At 38.8% G+C, this 17,338-nt stretch overlaps 2 protein-coding genes across 2 annotated transcripts in view; one reads left to right on the top strand and one right to left on the bottom strand.

Moving 5' to 3' along the window:
* The window catches only part of LOC115216578 (trissin receptor-like), a 304,896-nt gene that overhangs the window by 133,600 nt on the left and 153,958 nt on the right, over window positions 1–17,338 (bottom strand). The gene's annotated exons all lie outside the window — the stretch shown is intronic.
* On the top strand, window positions 12,613–13,134 carry LOC115216224. The gene has a single exon (XM_029785422.1). The coding sequence runs from the start codon at window positions 12,613–12,615 to the stop codon at window positions 13,132–13,134; it is 522 nt and encodes a 173-aa protein (XP_029641282.1).

The raw sequence follows: 17,338 nt of genomic DNA, 5'->3' as shown, positions 1-17,338 counted from the left end.
TTGTACCTGGATACCAACCCGGATTTTTTGCACCTACGGATTATTGTTACCATTCTTCCTGACCTACGGATCACCCGCAACCTTCTCCGGAGTACCGCCATTACCGTGATTGAAAATCATTACCTAATCTGTCCGTTGACTCTCAAATCTTTTCCTGACTTTTTTCAACTTTTTTTCAAACTTTTTCTTGTTTTCAAACCGTCTTCACCCTTTTTTCTTTCGTTGTTTTCCTGTTGTCTCCCTTTTCCTGTTTCGACCACACCCACCTTTACCTGTTTGCCACACTTCTCATCATGCCTGACTTGCACTCGTTCGTCCAACACCTTCAATCCCTCCTCAGCCGCTATTCGCGTTCTTCCCCCACAATGTTCCGCACCTGCTATAAAACTTTCCGGCTTGCTTTTAAGAAAACCCGCCACTCGAGTCATCTTTCCTTTCTTAGCCGGTGCCTCCGCCATCATGTCAACCCCGCGGGTCTCTTGAAGTTCCACGCTACCCCTATTCCTCCCCCTTCGTCGAACCCACCTCGCTCGTACCTCCCGCTCCCTCCTCCGCGTCACCATCCGCTCCACCCGCCCCTCCTTGACTCCCTCGACCATCAACTCCCAGGCTACCTCCTTCTCTCCGCCCTCTACCCCCACTCTTCACCCAACCTATCCTCCGCTTCATTCTTAATCTCAACCACCAACTCTACAACCACCTCACACACACAAAAAACAAAAACTCCACCTCCTCCTCAACCCTCACCCCCTTCCATCCTCCCCCACTGTTCCCCCTCCTTCGCACCTACCCCACCCTTTCACGGACCCACACACCCCCCACCGTGACCTTCCTACGCCTAACCCATCTTCACCCAACCACTCCTACCCTCCCTTCACACCCCTGCACCCCCTCCGCCTGCCCCTAGTCCTCCCACCACCCCGCTTCCTCGCGCGTTGTCACTATACCCCCCACCTCCCCCTCTAGCCGCTGAGCGCTCCCTCCTCAGTAAGGGTCTCCGCTTCACGCCACTCACGCGCCACTGTGATGAGTTCGAGGACTCGGGCGGACGTCAACCTGTTCCTGGCGCCGCCTCAAACTTCGCGCATAATACCACGCGTCCCCGCAGCGTCAACAACAATCAGGATTGCCTTTGGAGCTGGGGCTTCGTCCATCCATCTGGACGCCGCCCCCAGGCCTTTTCAGTAGCCTAGATTCGTTTGTACATGACTGCAAACGCTTTGGTCCACCGTTTCAACTTTGCACCAGACCCCGCCGAGCCAACCTCACTCGGGCCGAATCCATTGCCCTTCGCCACCTCCGCCGTCGTGTGATGACATTGTCATCAAACCGGCGGACAAAGGCGGGGCCAGTGGTAGTGTGGCGCGCGGACCTATACAGGGAGGAAGCGCTCACCAGCTTCAAAATCCACTCTTCTATCGCCTCCTCCCCTCCGATCCCACCTCCTCCTACCAACAGCGAGTGTCCTCCACCATCCACGACCTCATCTCCTCCTCCGCTCTCACCCTCACCGCCACCCAACCTCATCGTCCGCACACCCCGCACCTCCACCATCTACTTCCTCCCAAGATCCATAAACCCTCTAATCCTGGCCGTCCCATAGTCTCTGCCTGTAATTGCCCCACTGAAACTCATCTCCCTATACTCGACCGCATCCTGTCCCCCTTAGTCGCAGCCCTCCCATCCCACATACACGACACCAACCACGCCCTCCGTCTCTTCAATTCCTTTTCCTTCCCTTCCAGACCCTCACACCTCCTCTTCACTTAGATGTAAAAATCCCTGTACACAGTGATTCCCCACAATGACGGTCTCCTAGCCCTCCAACACTTCCTCGACCGTCGTCCCGACCCACCCCCCAGCACCCCCACCTTCTCCGTTTGGCTGAGCTCGTCCTCACCTCAATTGCTTCACGTTCGCCGGAGGAAACGTACCAACAGGTGTCCCGGGGTCGCGATGGGAACTAGGATGGGCCCAATTTCGCCAATCTCTTTCTTGGCTACATTGAGGCCCAAGTGTTCTCCAGTTCTCTGGGCCGACCCCCGAAACTATACGGTCGCTTATATCGACGACTGCGTAGGTGCACCTCCCTTTCCCGTGAACTTCTCTGCCAATTAATCTCTTTCCTTTCCAACTTTCACCCCTCTCTTCAATTCACCTCCACCATCTCCAACACCTCTGTCAACTTCCTGGACATCTCTCTCCGCATCGATCACCCCTCCAGCTCTCTCACCACCACCGCCTTTTTTAAAACTACGGATTCCCACATCTATCTCAATTCTCTTCCTCCCACCCCTTCACACACAAACGAGCCAGCCCTACTCCCAGTTCCTCCGCCTCCGACGTTTGTGCAGCCGCGACCAGGATCTCACCATTTATATCCTCTCTGATGCCCTCAACCGCGCCCGTCGCATCGACCGCACTACCGCCCTGTCTCTTCCCCCCGGCCACCCCCCAACCGCAACCCCTTCCCCCTCCTTTTCCACCCTCTACCCTACCCCTTCGTCGCAAGATACTACGTGCCTTCCGTCGCCTCCAGCTTGATCCCACCACCCGCCCCATTTTCCCTAACCTACCCCTGTCCTCTTTCAAACGAGCCCGCAATCTGCGTGACCTCCCCTGGTCCACAGCACCCTCTCATCCTTCCCCTCAGCCCCAAACGGATCATTCCCTTGCTCTAGATCCCGCTGCAAACACTTGCCCCTTCATCACCAACACCACCGCTGTCACCGGCTCAGCCTGCACACTGTACGCATTAGGCACTCTTTCACGTGCACCTCGTCTGGCCTTATTTACGCATTAAATGCAAAACTATGCGGGATGCTGTATGTAGGACAGACGGGACGCGGTTGTCCGACCCGTTTCACTGAACACTTGAGGGACGTTCGCCTACACTCTCTTTCTCCAGTCGCACGCCACTTCCGCTCGGCCGGCCATTCCCTAGATGACATCTCAGTGTTTGGTCTCGCCCCCCACCATGGTCGCCCACTTTCCGGCTCCACTTGGAGCAACGCTACATCTTCACACCTACAAACTACCACCCCACACGGACTTAACACAGCCCCCTCCTCTTGAGATCGTTGTTTTTTTTTTTTGTTTTGTGACACACCACCCACACCCCACCCACACCACCCACCTGCCTCCCACACGCACACACCACCCACATACCTCCCACACCCACCCCACCACCTACCCTCCCACACGCCTGTCACACACATCACATACGATAAGACCCATCTACGTACATACATTCACACATTAAATCACATTTCACACTTACGACATACTAACACACACTAACATACAAACCAACATCACATACACACACACATACATACATACGCACACCCATACATACTTACACACACACACACACACACCACACCCATACACCATACACACATCAACACAACATCACCATACACATACATACACACAACCCACACACACACACCGCCGCACTACATACTTCACACACACACATGCAAACATACATGTAGGCACATACATACATACAACCTACACATGCACACCCTTACACTCTGAATGCACACACACATACACCTTTTTGCATCCAGGCAGCCCCCCTCTTTTCTGCTTTCCGGTTTTGGCTGATGGATCCTCGGTCCCGCGTAGCGGGGCGTTCGAGGGCCTTTGCGCTCTCGCGCGCCTTGGCGCGCGCTGGGGGCTTGGTCGGCCCTTGGGCTTGCGTTGTACTGCTTGTGCGTTGTGTGCGTGAGCGCGCTTCGTGTGTGTGGGCTTGCTTCGGATGTGCGCGTGCGTATGTATGCATACATACCACACACTCGCATGCATCCCTACCCACATACATACACGCACACCTACTCACACACACACATACACACACATACCTGCACACACCCACACACATCATACATACACATACATACCTACTTCAGACATACACACACACAGACATACACCCATACACTCACACTCACCCGCATACACACACACACACATACACACGCATACACACATACACGCACACGTACACATACACACACACACACCTACATACATACATTACACTTGTACACACACACACTTACATTCATACACACACACACCTACACAGCCATACCCTCACTCAGACACACACATCTACCTACACACACACACAAACACACACGGACACACACACCCTACATACATCTCTACACACCACGCCTACACACATACATACACACATACATAAACACACACACACATACACATATACACACATACGCACACACACATATACTTATACACATGCACACACACACACATACATACATACACCCATATACATACACACACACATACCCACATACTCCTTACGCACATACAACACACACAGACATACACACATACACACTCACACAAACATACACACACACATACTTACACACAACACCTCACCTCACATACTTACACACACACTCACCTCACCTGCACGCGCACACACATGCATGACAAACACCCATACACTCACACTCACATACGCACACACACCAACATAAACACGCACACGCACACGCACACACACACCTACACTCCCACAACACATACACACGCACCTACATACACACACGCACGCACGCACGCATCACACGCATACACACATACATTACACACGTACACACACACCTACATACACATGCATACACACACACACACAAATGCACGGACACACCCAGACATACACACATACACCTATATACACACGCCCACACACCTACATACACACACATATACACACCCCCCACACCTACATACACACACATACATACCACACATACACGGACACACCCATACATACTTACATACATACACCTATACACACACGCCCCTACACACCTACATACACACACATGCATACCACACACACACATGTACGCACATACACACACATATACGCACATACATAATACCCACACACATGCACACACACACACACCTACGCACATGCATGCATGCATGCATGCATGCATGCACACGCGCACACCTACACGCATACACACACACACACGCACGTACACATACATACATACACACACGCATACATACACCCATACACATACATGCATCCTACACACACATACATACACACTCACACATACATACACACACACACCACTCACACACACCTGTATGTGCGCACACACATGCACATACACACACTTCCCCACACCCACACGTACATACATACACACTCACACACATACACACACACACACACACGGACAACACGGACATACATCTATGCACACACATACATACACACATACTCACATACATTCATCGGACACACTGCCACCCGACATACACACAGACACACTCACACATCCACACACATACATACTTACGCACATACTCGCAGCGTCGCGCACGCACGCGCTTGCGCCGGTTCGCGCACGCATACGCGCCGCAGGCACCTCGCTCTTGGACCCGACAAGACCTCCCGCCCGTTCCTGGGACCGTCGCGTGTCGTTGGGTTTTCCCACGCCCGTCTCCGCGGGACCACTCTTCCATCTTCCCCTCAGCTGGAGTCCTTTTTCCTTAACCCCCCCCCTTTTTCGTTACCACCGCGCGCACACATATACACACATTGCTTAAATATATACATTACTCTTACACACATTCAATCTACTCGCCATTAATACCACCACGACACTGGACACACCACACACACTACTACTCAACACACGCTGGCGCGCTACATACGCCCCCACCCCTTCCCCCTCCCTCCCTTCCCGTCCCTCCCTTCCTCCTCTTCTTTTTCTTACTACTGACCTTTGTCTGCTAAGCTGACCACTATCTCGCCCTACTCACAACGCCTACACACAGACGCACACACTAACACACACTATATATTTTTTGTTTTTTCATCTCGCCTCACACACACACATACACACACATCTGTTGTCGTTACCAACCTTGTCTCCACTCTTTTGCCTTAAAAACCCACTTTGCTCTGTTTCGTAAACATCCGCCTTTCACCATGTGCACTCGTAAAACACAGTCGTCTTTTTTCTCTTTCCCTGTTGCCCGCTCTGGGATCTTTCTTTCCTCTCTCTTCCTTCTTTATGTTTCCGACGAAGAGCTCCGCTCGAAACGTCATACCTCCCTGCTTCCATTTCCTGAGCGCCTATTAATAATAATACTGTAATTGTTCCATTGTTGTTTTTTTTTTGTTTCCCCCTTTGGATTAAAATTATATATATATATATATATATAATATATATATATATAATATACATAATACACACCCGCATATATATATATATATATATATAATATATAGATATATTATGTATATATGTATATATATTATATGTATATGTATTATTATTTATATTATTATTTACTTGCACGTCACGCATCCATTTATATATACACACCATTCATATCTATCTGCCAATCTATTTATATACGAAGAGTCCTCAGCTGTAACACAAACTATTTTTAAAAACTGCACATATAACTTTTGCTGTTTGCACAGCGTTTTATCATCTCAGAAAATAAAAGAGCCTCAAATGCTGAAGATATAACTCATTTTCATCCATTTTCACTGTTAACGTAAAAGCCGTAAAAGTAAAGTATACACACAATAATATTACAGAAAAACATATTACATCATCTTTCAGAAAAATATGCTTGGCTGACGTGAAAAACGAAACCAAGCACTGAAATGCCGTCAGTTGAAAAACTATATCAACTTTTTTACAACCAAATATATATGAAGCCAAAATATCTAATCTCAAGGCCAATTATAGACATGTTATAAATTATATAATAGAAACAATATATATATTATATATATATATATATATATATATATATATATGATATTTGTGTGTGTGTGTGTGTTTGTGTGTGTAAAAATCAAGTTGAAAGATAAAAGAAAAGAAGAGAAAATTAAAGAAATGATATTAATAGCTACGATTATCTTTAAGAGAATATTAAAATTTCATCATTTTTGTCAGATTTAAATTTAGATCAGACGCAAATGTCTAAGATGAAATACCCCAAAACTACAAAAACAATAGATGAAAAATTAAATACACACACTTACACACACACACATATTTATATATATATATATATTAGTATTATTATTATTATTATTATTATTATTATTATTATTATTATTATTATTATACAACAATGTTGTTGACAGGGACTTCGAAGTTCCGGCCAGCTAAGCCATCGTCGGACTGCGATGCATCAGAGTTAGTCTCTGTTGAATCAAAATCATCTTCGCGTGTGTACGTATGTGTGTGGGTGGGTGTGTGCGTGCGTGAGTGTTTGTACATGCGTGTGCGTGTGTGTGTCGGTTGCACGCCCAAAGATGATCTTAACCCAACAGAGACTACATAAAGACAAGACTCTAATGCATGGTACATATATATATATATATATATGTGTGTGTGTGTGTGTGTGTGTGTATCTATATATATATGTATGGATGTATATATATATGTGTATATGCATGTATATATATATATGTATATATATATTATGTATGTATATGTATATATATATATATGTATGTATATATATGTATGTTATATATATATTACATATATATAATATATATATATATATATATATATATATATATTATATATATAAATATATATACATATTTAATCCAAACATGAAAACACAAAGAGAAAAAAACACAACAAACGCGAGGAGACGTGGAACAAGTATAGGTTTATTGGACGCTCAGGAAAGGAAAGAAAGAAGGAGGACTTAACGTTTCGAGCGGAGCTCTTTGTCAGAAACATAGGAAAAGGAAAGATCCAAGGAAGGGAAGACGGAGGAAAAAAACCGCCAACGGTACACATGCGGTCACATTTTGAAGGCATACATATGAATATATAGAGAGAAAGAGACAGAGAGATAGGTGGGAGATAGGCATCAATTTTTGTTTTTATATTCAGTTTATAAGAAAAAGAATTTGACGTTAATCAGCTGGATAACTCTATACTTTTGTAGAGCACAAGTTATTATTCTTATACAACAATGTTGTTGACAGTGACTTCGAAATTTCGGCCAGTTAGTCTCTGTTTAATCAAAATCATCTTTGCGTGTGTGTGGCTGTGTGGCTGTGTGGGTGGGGGTGCATGTGCCTGTGTGCATGTATCTGTGCGTGAGTGTGTGTACATGCGTGTGTGTGTGTGTGTGTTGTTTGCACACCAAAAGATGATTTCAACTCAACAGAAACTACATAAAGGCAAGTCTCTAATGCATGGCATATATATGGTATATTATATATATATTATATATATATATATATATATATATATTTATACATATATATTTTTATATATGTATGTATGTGTATATATATATATATAATATATATATATATATGTATGTATGTATGGAATGTATAACACACACACACATATGCTGAAACAGTTCTATTTATATTTCAGGTAGGTGACCAGCGTTGCCGGGTATGTGAGTACATACATATACTACATACATACATACATACATACATACATACATACATACATACATACATACATACATATATATGTATATATATATATGTGTGTGTGTATAAATGCATAAATACATATATACATATACATACATATATATATGTATATATATGTATATTATATATGTATGTATATATATGTATGTATATATATAATATATATATATATATATATATATATATATATATATATATAGGTCCCGGGTTTGAGTCGGGGTTAACCACAGTAAATAAGGTACTCAATACATAGCAGAGTAAATTAATTTATTTTATAGAAGGAGCTTCTACAGCACTAGAACTGTTTCATTCAAAAGAAATCATCAGGAAGCTAGTAGACAAGAGTTGTTTTGGCATTTATACATTTAGGCAGGTTTAATTGGGTGGTGGTGGGGGACTATTTTTGGGGGTAGGCATGGCGCAAAACTGTCATTATAAGGGGAGTGGTCAAAGGAATCGGTGGTAAAGTAGATAAAGAATAAATAAAAGAATAAAAAAATAAAAAAATATAAATTGAAAAATAGGGTTTTAGGCAAGCAGGGAGACTCCCACTTGTACATCCACATATATATATATATATACACATATATACACCCGCATATTCACATATATCTATATATATACATACATACCCACACATACATACATATATATATACATACATACACATACATATATACACATATATACATACATATACACATATATATACACACACACCCATGCACGCACACACAGACACACATATACATACACATACACATACATACATATATGTATACCCACTCGCACAAACATATACAAATGCACATACATGCACACACACACACACACCCTTACTCTCCCATTTTTATATATATATATATGTGTGTATATGTATATGTATATGTATGTGTGTGTGTATATATGGTGAGTGTTGGTGTATGTATATTGGTGATGAGTATTATATATGTATATATATATGTGGAATGTGTATGTATATGTATGTATGTGTTGTGTTGGGCATGTATGTGTGTATATATTGGTTGGGTATGTGTATGGACTGGTCTTCTGTGAGTGTGTTGAGGTATGTATGTGTATGCGTGTATGTGAATATACGTGAATGTGTGTAGATTATGCGTGTATGAATATAACACATGGACTGGTCTTCTGTGGGTGTGTTGGGGGTGTTTGTGTGTGTGGGTGGCGTGTATGTGGGTGTAAGTGAGTGTATGTGGATGTGTGCGTATGGATGTGGGCACGTACGTGTGATGTGTGCGTGTCGGTGTGTGGCGTGGGTGGGTGCTTGCGTTCGTGTAGGTAAGTAGAGGGATGGAGACTTGGATCGTCCCTTGAGACCGATTGACCGGTCAAGATGGAAATAAAGATAGAGATATAGACAGGGGTAGTAATAATAAAATTAAATGGGAGAGTAAGGGGTGTGTGTGTGTGTGTGCATGTGTATGTGCATTTGTATATGTTTGTGCGAGGTGGGTATACATATATGTATGTATGTGTATGTATATGTGTGTCTGTTGTGTGCGTGCATGGGTGTGTGTGTATATATATGGTATATGTATGTATATATGTGTGTATATGTATGTGTATATATGTATATATATATGTATGTATGTGTGGGTATGGTATGTATATATATAGATATATGTGAATATGCGGGTGTATATATGTGTATATATATATATATAGGATGGTACAAGGGGAGTCTCCTGCCTTGCTAAAAAGCCTATTTTTCTATTTTATATTTTTTTATTTTTTATTCTTTATTATTCTTTTATCTACTTTCCACCGATTCCTTTGACCACTCCCCTTAATAATGACAGTTTTGCGCCATGCTACCCCCAAAAAAAAGTCCCCACCACTACCCATTTAAACCTGCCTAAATGTATAAATGCCAAAACAACTCTTGTCTACTAGCTTCCTGATGATTTTTTGAATGAAACAGTTCTAGTGCTGTAGAAGCTCCTTCTATAAAATAAAAATATATATATGTATATAATTATATATATATATATATATATATATATAGATATATAGATATATTATATATATATATATATATATATATATACATGGATGAATGAATTATTGTTTGTTACTGTTAACACGGAAAATTCAAGAACCAGTTACCAGGGTAGCAAAGTTCACGCGAGTAACAAGGATGTAGCGACCTATTCAAAGATAGAAACTCCTGGATAATGTGCAGTAATTTGTATAGTATAAGTAAATAAATGGAGTTGAACGCAGGTGTTATTCAAATTCTTTTACTTTCGACATATGTTTCGAAGACAACATTGGTTTTATCCCAAAGAAATAAACGGTGTAAAATAATGTAATCTTTTCATCAGGAAAGAAAGACAATAATAATTTTGATGATTGGATAAATGATAAACAGAACGCTATTAAGTATTTTTTAAAAACCATTAGTAGATCTGACGCGAAAGGCAGATCATAGGAAGAGAAGAGGTAAAGAAATAATAAGTAGAGAACAAATAAAGAGGGATATATTGGTTGAAAAAATTTTCAAAGGCATGGAAGTAGATTTCTCTATTGAAGTAATGTGCAAGGTGAACTAGATATTCAAACTATACAGAGTGGTAAAAATCACTTATATGAGCTAAAGGTATGGTTCTGCCAGTGCTTACATTTGTAAGATCACTCTATAAGTGTGTTAACAAGGTGATTATTAGAGAAGAGAATATGAAAGAGTTCCGAGTTGCAAATGTTACAAAATCCTTTGCCCTTGTCATAAGGGAAAGAGATAGATAGGATGAAGCAATCTAACTTAAAATCCTTATTGTTGTCTTTAAGATACCAAACCGATTTACTTAACCCTGTGCTATTACGTTTACTGCTATCCCTAAATGAAGAATAATGATTGGAAATTCTCTTAGATAAATGGAAAGAGGAAGCGCCAATATGGAGTCAGTACCACATTAATTTCCTCTCTAGAGAGACCTCCTTTATTGTGTGCATGCCAGAGTACCGTATTGAGTATAATAGGGTTGATTGATGAATACAAGCTAGATATATCAAACTGAATAAATTTAGTGTTAACCTTATTAGCAATAGAAGAAAACCAATCAACAATTTGAAAAGAATTAGACCATAAGCTAAGTTTTAATTTATTGATTAATATAGGGATATACTTATCTAAGATCTATATATATATATATACCGGAGTAAACACATAAATGTGAAACAAGGTGGAAAAAAGAGTACTCAAATACCAGTGGTAGAGTAATATGCTTTATTTTAAGCAGCAGAAAATTCAACAAAATCTGTTACTCTGAGTTTCTCGTTGCCGTTCATCAGACAGTTTTTGCTAGAATGGAACATATATATAAATTCAATCTATACTCTTACAAACGCTACACCTTTAAAAAGAAATGGACTTGTTTGATTGGCCCTTTTGAAAAAACGGTCAATCTTGTTTATCGCTCGAAGATTGACCGTTTTTTCAAAAGGGCCAATCAAACAAGTCCATTTCTTTTAAAGGTGTAGCGTTTGTAAGAGTATAGATTGAATTTATATATATGTTCCATTCTAGCAAAAACTGTCTGATGAACGGCAACGAGAAACTCAGAGTAACAGATTTTGTTGAATTTTCTGCTGCTTAAAATAAAGTATATATATATATATATAGAAAGAGAGAGAGGCGGGGAGAGAGAGAGAAAAACATTAGAAAACAAAAGCACAAGCAAAACGGAAATACTAAATTTATCCACTAAGAAATTATCTAAAGAAGAAATTAAACTTCTGGAAAATAGATTGAAATTTACACCCACTCCAAAACCCAACGAAGCTGAACTCATAAAAGACAGAATAATTTTGACGGAAATTACGACTGAGAGAATTTTTTTTAAATACTGGATACACAGACAAATCACTGGTTAAAAACAGAACAGGGTTCAGACCTCCCTTATACAGAGACTAAAAGTTAGAAGAATATATTAGCTACCTACAACGATCTTTTGACAGAGAGGAAATGTAAACCCAACTTATCTAAAGATCAGTTGGAAGCTTTAACAAATTTGCAAAGAGATTCATCGATAATTTTCAAAGAAGCTGACAAAGGTGGAGCAATAGTTATCATGGACAAGGACCATTACAGATATATGTTTAGGGAACAACTTAATGGCCAACACTTCCACAAGAAGCTAAACCAAAACGAAGATAAAAAGGCCATGAGCGAGAAACATGGATTGGTCTTAAAATATCGTAATAACCTAACTGGGAATGAAGTTAATTATTTAACCAATTTTGAAGTAAAAACCAGTAATTTCTATGGATTACCTAAGATCCATAAATCAAAAGAAAGACAAAATAAAAGGAAACAATTCAACCAGAGACCTGAAATTACACGCAATCATTGCAGAACCAGCATCTTAATACATATAGTTTTAAAACCTTTATGCAACATTACACCAAGATTTGTCCGGGACGATATGGACTTTTTAAACTACATACCTAAAAGTGTCCACCAGGAGACAATTCTTGTTAGCTTCGATGTAACTAGTCTTTACACCAATATCCTACACGACCCAGGAATTGAAGCTATAAATTTCTGCACCCGAATCATATCATGGAAAGATTCTCAAACACTTTCATTTTAGAAGGATTAGAATTAATACTGGGAAATAATCATTTCTTCTTCAACAACTTCTACTTACAAATGAAAGGGATGGTGATGGGGGAAAAGCTATCCCCCACTTTCGCAATACTCGTAATGGGCTTCTTAGAGGTCAAACTCTGTTTCCAACGAACAGAGACATTTAACGAACAATTCTCGATTTATATTAAAAAAATTGGAAACGATATTTGGATGACAGTTTTATATTTTGTACCAAAAGGCAACAAGACTTAGGAATCTTTCACTCACTTTCAAATAATTTACATACCTCAATGAAATTCAGTATGGAACAGCACACAAAGGAATTAGCATTTTTAGACATACTTCTAATTAAAGAAGATGACACCATAAAAACAGATCTCTTCCACAAACCTACAGAGACACACCAATATTTGAACTTACGTTACTCCCATCCCTCACATATTAAAAGAAACATACCCATTAATATGGCGATATGAATTTGCGCTATGGTAAAAGATGCAGAATTAGGGGATAAAAGATTACAAGAATTAAAAGTATCCCACTAGATTAATTGATCCAGCAATTACCAGGCGAAAAACATCCCAACTACAGACGTCAGAGGAAAACAGACATACAATAATAAAAATACAGACTCATAAGCACTCCTTTTGTCATCACACCCAACCCAAGAAATCACGACATCATCAATATCGCAAAAAGTGTCTCCAGTACTTCAACAATCATCATAAATGAACAATTTTAATAACAGATTCAGACGTGAAGCACCCAACCTAAAGAAAAGCTCTTAACTCAAACAAGATTTACAACTAGAGAACAACAAAGAGAGTTCAAAAATGTGGTGACCCTCGTTCTGGAACATGTGATTACGGTGACGAAGAAGAAGAAATTACTTTTAAAGACAGCAACATTCTAAAAATAAATGGAAATATGAATTGCAAATCCAGAAACCTAATTTACTGTGCCAATGCCCCGAATACAAAGAATACTACATTAGTAAAACTGACATTGAACTATATAAGAGATTAAGGGTACATAAACAACAAAACCATGACCCTTCCGTTAGAAACACAACTTGCAAATGTGGGAAAAGAAAATTCAAAATATTCCCTTTCTTCAAACTATGAACAGAAAATGAACATTTTCGTAAGGCTAAGGGAAAATACCTAATTCGAAAATACCAGCCAAACCTGGATAAAATAAAACAATACTAAAATCACCGGAACTACCATCCCAGCAATCCATAGAAAGACACTAACCAAACACTGCCTGAATAATGAAAATGACATATGCTTTTATATTTTTTTCTGTACTATTTTATGCACCCAAAATATTATATCCAGATGGATGTTTTTTTTTTCTCCCTTCACTCTCTATCCCTCTATCTCTCCCCCTGTATCTCTCCTGTTCTGCATATGTATATATATATATATATATATATATATATATATATATATATATATATATATATATATATATATATGTATGTATATATGTATGTATGTATGTATAGGTGTATATATATATTGTGTGTGTTGTGGTGCATGCATAGGTATATGGGTTAAGGGGACTGTATATTCATATATTATGGGCATATATACCATGTTTGAGAACTAAATATGTGACCTCAAATCAGTAGCCACCCCACCAGTCATCTTTTGACATTTCACAATATTGGCAACTCCAAAATGTTCATTTTTTAAATCCTTGTGGGATTTAACTCTCCTTTCCCCTCCGTTCCCAATTATTATTAGTCTTATCTTCATTCTGATCGTCATCACTATTTGTATATTTAATTTTATTTTTATCCTCATTTCATTTTTCCCCTTCTTCTTTTTCTCCTTCTTTCTTCCTTTTTTTCCTTCTTCTTCTTCTTCTTCTTCTTCTTCTTCTTCTTCTTCTTCTTATTATTATTATTATTATTATTATTATTATTATTATTATTATTATTATTATTATTGTTATTATACAAAAATCATTTTGTATTTTTTCTATGTACTTTTCCGTTGTTGTGTATGTTTTTTGTGTGTATACTTGTAATTTTATTTGCTTTTTAAGCAACAGGTAAAGCATCCACTTTTCAGTTTGAAAACGGATATTTGAATCTTGAAACTCATACCAGAGTCATTCACTGTAAACAATATTATCAAAATATAAATTATCCCAAAAAATTATCCCCCAGAAGTTATCTAATAAAAATCATCGCCGAATAATTATTCAATTATCCATCTCTACTTGTTTTTTCAGATATATAATACTGTACAATGAACTTCCTTTTTATTATTCTACCACATACATATATATATATATATATATATATATATATATATATATATATATACAGATATATATATATGTATGTATGTGTGTGTGTGTGTGTTTGCGTGCGCGTGTGTATGTGTGTATCTGTATATATATATATATATATATATATATATATATATATATATATATATATAGATAGATAGATAGATAGATAGATAGATAGATAGATAGATAGATAGATAGATAGATAGATAGATATACATATACATATATAGATATAGATATATATATATACACATATATATATATGTAATGTGTGTGTATGTATGTATGCATATATGCCTACACACACATGTGTATATATATACATATATACATGCGTGTGTGTGTATGTGTGTGTTAAATATAATGAGACAACAAAGCCAAGGCTGTGTGGAATTTCCAGGACATTTATAAAGAGAAAGTCTTGCAGCTGTTTCTGGGATATTAGGGATATTTCTTCATCAGAGATTATGTGAGATGGTTAAATACAGGGAAATATTAGAATTCAATATGAGGATTTAGTTTGGAAAGGAAGCAAATAAGGTGTATATAGGGAAATAAAGAATGACTATAGAAATAAAAATAAAAATGCAAACTTGCAGTTCCATTATCACTGTCATTATCGAGCCGAGAGTAACTACAGTCCTTCCATAGCACTTACATAGTATTACTTGCCACCTTGAGTCTTCTGTGTACCAATACCTCTTTTTATTTATATATATATATATATATATATATATATATATATATATATATTATATATATATATATATATATATATATATATATATATACTATCTTTTCTGTATGGCTGCCACTTTTCGATTTCTTCAACTTTGGTTTCATTTGACTTCAAATTTGATGTATAGGTGTAGTTTTGTATGGTAGTCATGAACATCAAATTCATTTTCGCCATAGTTCAATAAATAAAAACTTAAGAGATTTTAAAATTTGCAAATTTTAAAATCTCTTAAGTTTTTATTTATTGAACTATGGCGAAAATGAATTTGATGTTTTATATATATATAAAACAACAACAATATAATAATAATAATAATAATAATAATAATAATAGTAATAATAATAATAATAATAATAATAATAATAACAACAACAACAATAACTATCTCTCTCTCTCTCTCTCTCTCTATATATATATATATATATATATATATATGTATATATATATATATATATATATATATATATATATATATATATATATATATACATATATATATATATGTAGTTGAAATTTACAGAAAACCAAGACGAAATTAGGTGTATAAACAACAATCAGTATGACGGTCGGGAAGGAGAGACAGTCTTTTACGTTTCGAGCCTACGCTCTTCAATAGAAAGGAACGCAAGGAAATAATCAGAGAGAGAAAAAAAACTTGTGGAGTTAGCGGTTAATCATGGTGATTGATTGGACAAAGCTAGTTAGACAGGAGAGGTAGGAAGAAGGGGAGATAATAAAGTAGTGGTGATCCGAAAACGAAGGTGCGCGCGTGTGTGTGTGTATGTGAAAGTGTGTGTATAGGGGCTGGTCACTTTGACGTGTGGATGTGTGCGTCAGTGTGTGCATCTGTAATATGAGAGTGTGTGGATGATGGTGTGGGTGCTGGGGAGTGGTCAGTGACAGTATGTGTGGAATAGTGTGGTGTGGTATGATGTAGTGAGGTGGTGTGGTGTGGTGGTGGTATGTGGTCTGGTGTGGAGGTGTTGGCGTGTGGGGATGCGAGGGTGGGTATGGGTTTGAGGTGAGAATGTGGGGTGCGGTGATGTCGGGTGGGGTATATGGGAGTGGGATGTGTGGTGGTTGGGTGGATGGAGTGGTATCAATGAAGGGAGAAGGTGAGTAGGTGTCAGGGTAAGAGAGAAGAGGAGAGGTGGGTAGG

The sequence above is a fragment of the Octopus sinensis genome, linkage group LG10 (genome assembly GCF_006345805.1).
Source record: "Octopus sinensis linkage group LG10, ASM634580v1, whole genome shotgun sequence".
Taxonomy (NCBI): Eukaryota; Metazoa; Mollusca; class Cephalopoda; order Octopoda; family Octopodidae; genus Octopus; species Octopus sinensis.
The sequence above is the reverse complement of the archived record's forward strand: the minus strand, read 5'-3'. Positions and strand labels throughout refer to the sequence as shown.